A 3,664-nucleotide genomic window follows, 5' to 3' on the forward strand; every position below is an offset into this window, starting at 1 on the left:
AAGCGCATGACATTTGGGCGTCTGCAGGTACGCGGAGGGCGTTCATGCACTGCGTAGGTTTCGGCTAGTGAATGCTACGATTCCAATCCGTCCTAGGAGTCTTATCTTTATGCATTTTTGCAGCTGACAACATGGCAGAAGCGTGGTACGATGATTACTGATTTATGGAGAATGTCCATCCAACAACGCCAATGGTTGTGTTTTACAGAACCGAAACCGAAACCGAAACTTGTTTGGTTGCTCACCTTGGGCATCGTCCAATCACGGTGCCCACTCCTCCTAACGTCACAGCTTTAGTTGGTGCGGCCGCCGCAAACCGCGCATGGTAGTTTTTCTTCTTTCGCGCTTTGTAAAAGAATTACCGATTTGTCAACCGAATAAACGATGAAAAGTGTGCTAATTTGAGCCAGTCTACGCAGTGCAAGCAAAAACCGGAGCTTGACAAATTCACTTCAGTGTCCCTTTAATGGAGATGATGGTGCACGACAGGCTGTTCGAGGTTTTGGAGAACGAAAATATATTTGCAGACACCATGTTCGGGTTCCGCCCACACCGGTCCGCGCAGGATGTCTTACTCCAGCTCGATCTGGAGATCCTCAATCCCATCGAGTACCCTCTCAGCGATAAAGTTGTGCTCGGTTTGGATTTGAAGGGGGCCTTTGATAACGTGACTCACAAAATTATTCTAACACATCTCTCACAAGTGGACTGTGGCCAAAATCCTTCAACTACATTAAGCAATTCCTCACTCACCGACAATCATATATTCGAATTCAGGACATGGAACACGGCCCTTACCAATTAGGCACGCGAGGGACCCCGCAGGGAGCAGTCCTCTCGCCCCTCCTAATCAATGTGGCAATGGTAAGGCTCCCTGCTCAGCTGACGAAAGTCGAAGGCATCCGGCATGCGCTGTATGCTGAGGACATCACCATCTGGGCGCCACACGGTTCATGAGGAGACATAGAGGCCAACCTGCAGCAAGCGGCGGACGTCTTGCACGACTACGCCCGTCGTTGTGGCCTTCAGTGCTCCCCGTCCAAATCGTAATTCGTGCACATACGCCCCTCACCATAGTGCACCACCAAAATCAACCTCTCCCTTCACAGTGGACCCATACCCTAGCGCGATGAGATCAGAGTACTGGGGCTCTTCATTCACAATCATCGCCGAGCAGACACAACATTGGCCAAATTGCGTAAAGTGGAGGACCAGGTGGGCCGGATGATCCGCCGGGTTTCCAATAAGCACAGGGGGTTACGATGCAAAGATGCCTTGCAGTTGGCGCATGCATTCGTAACCAGCCGAGTCCTGTACTCAGCTCCATACCTCCACTTACGCAGGTTTGACGAGAATGTACTCGAGGTCTTTCTCCGTAAAATCTACAAGCGCGCTCTCGACCACCAGCGCCTTCTAGGCCTGGGAATGGTAAACACATTTAAGGAGCTGCGTGAGGCGCACTTGACAAATCAACACACGAGACTCTCTAAAACGCCGTCGGGTTGCCGCCTTCTGGCCCGACTACACATCCATCACCCCATACATACGAAAAAGCGCGTACAAATTCCCGACGTCTGGAGATACGCCTTGCTTGTGCGTCCTCTTCCACGCGAGATGACCACAGTGGCCGACGCATCGCGCGGGCAGAAGGTTTGGCTTGCCACTATGGTCGAAAAAACGGAGTCTTTGACGTAGACTCCTCCGGCCCGCACCACGGGGGTTGGTACACGGCCGTGGTCGTCCACCAAAACACGGCAGCGAACGGAATCACGTTCCGCGCTCACAATAATACACACGCGGAGGAGATTGCCATCGCGCTAGCCGCCGCAGATAAAGACTCGCGGGTCATTATCACCGAGTTAAGGGGTGCCTGTCGCAATATCGAACAGGGGTGCATTCCGTCCTTTGCTTGCAAAATTCTGCAAAACAGTAACTACCTGGGTGCCCCCGCGAATCGAACGATCATATGGGCTCTGGCTCACACGGGCCTTGAGGGTAACGAGGTGGCTGATGCCGCTGCCCGCGCGCTCACTCTCCGGGCACCATCCCGATCTGGACCTAGCGATCCGGACCTAGAACCTTTTCCCGCTTGCAGCTTTAAGGAGGTCACACAGTTTTATCAATCCGGCCATTCCGTTTATCCCAAGCCCTGTAGGGGCCTCACGAAGGCGGAGGAGCGCATCCTCCTTCGCCTTTATACAAAAACTCTCTTGTGCCCAGCAATCCTAAAACACTTCGACCCCGCTTGCACGGCGAAGTGCCCGCTCTGTGAGGAAGATTCCTCTGACATTTTCCACATGGTGTCTGCGTGCCAAAAAAACCCAAACCTACCCCCTCTACCAAACCCTTCCCTAAAGGACTGGGAGGCAGCCCTGCTCGGCTGCTCTGACCTGACGGCCCAACGGGCCGTGGTCTGGCGGGCCCGGGCCGCGGCCGACGCCATTGGGCTCCCGTAGGGGGAGCCCACCTAGTCTTTGTACGGGACGGCCCTTTAAGGACCGCTCCCGCCCTCCTTGTACAAACTTCTGTAAATAAATGTTTTTCAATCAGTCAGTCAACGATATGGACGGGCAAATAACACAATCTTTTGAATTCTTTTTCATATAAAAGGCTTCCGCTATCTCCCTTGTTCTCGTATCTTTGTGAGTCATCAAGACTGTAGTTTTTTTAAGCAACGAATAGCAGCCGCAACTTTTACAGTGAGATGATAAATGTGACGTAGGCGTGCCCTGGAGGGTGTTTTGATGTTCGCGCAAGCGCTCATTCAGGCATCGCCCCGTTTGCCCGAAGTACTTCCTGTTGCATTTCAAAGAACTGCAGTAAACGACATTGGATCGGCATTCAACAAACTGAGCCTTGTGTTTAACACCACACCCCTTCCTTTGGGAAACACCTTTCCTAGATAGCTTATTGTAGATTCTGGGTATAAGCCTCTCCAATTTGTTCTTCGCTGAGAATACCACGTCAACATCAAACCTGCCTGCTATCGTTTTCATTTTATGCGAAATTGCATGAAGATAGGGTATAACAGCACACCGCTTCCGCGATTGTTTTTCAAAAGCATATCTTCCGTGCTGCCATAACTTTGTAACACCTTTTTTGCAGCAAACACAAGGGTATGAGCTGAGAAGCCAGCGTATTTCAATCTATCTATCTGATGCGCCAAACTACTAGCCGTGGTGTGGACGCAGGACTTAGTGATAGACGAGTTCAGGCTGTTGACAGCAATTACTGTTTTTACCACTTTAGAGTGGCAAGACGAATAACTCAACAGGGGCTTATTAGACTTTGGTTCATACATTCAGCAGACGCGCTTATCCTGGAAGGTGAGCTTCTAGTCGAAAAACTGGATGACGCCATCTTGGGGAACCTATCTTGTAAACGCCAGACCATGACTGTTATTCTCAAACACCTTCAAGACCTTATTGACATGTTGCTGAAAACTGCACGTCGGTGCGAGCAAGAGATAGTCATCAATATACCTGAAAGCCTTGAAAACTAGGCCCTCCAGATGCTTCTCCAAGACAGAGTCCAGGCTGCTCAAAAAAATATTGCTAAGCACCGGAGCCAAACGCGACCCAATACACAAACCAGACTTTTTAGTGTAAACCATCTCTCCCCAACAAAATAAGGTGGATTTCAAATAAACGTTCAGCAGTTCCAG

General features: G+C 50.7%; 1 protein-coding gene across 1 annotated transcript; it reads left to right on the top strand.

Annotated features, from left to right (window-relative positions):
- Positions 1-475: 475 nt before the first annotated feature.
- LOC144160697 (uncharacterized) lies at positions 476-2,456 on the top strand. Its single transcript, XM_077691900.1, has 2 exons — positions 476-667; positions 1,581-2,456. Exons 1-2 carry the CDS (start codon positions 476-478, stop codon positions 2,454-2,456), a joined length of 1,068 nt encoding a protein of 355 aa, XP_077548026.1.
- The last annotated feature ends 1,208 nt before the right edge of the window (positions 2,457-3,664 follow it).

Source organism: Haemaphysalis longicornis, unplaced genomic scaffold (assembly GCF_048455015.1).
Source record: "Haemaphysalis longicornis isolate Haplotype H1 unplaced genomic scaffold, Haemaphysalis longicornis Haplotype H1 scaffold_11, whole genome shotgun sequence".
Taxonomy (NCBI): domain Eukaryota; kingdom Metazoa; phylum Arthropoda; class Arachnida; order Ixodida; family Ixodidae; genus Haemaphysalis; species Haemaphysalis longicornis.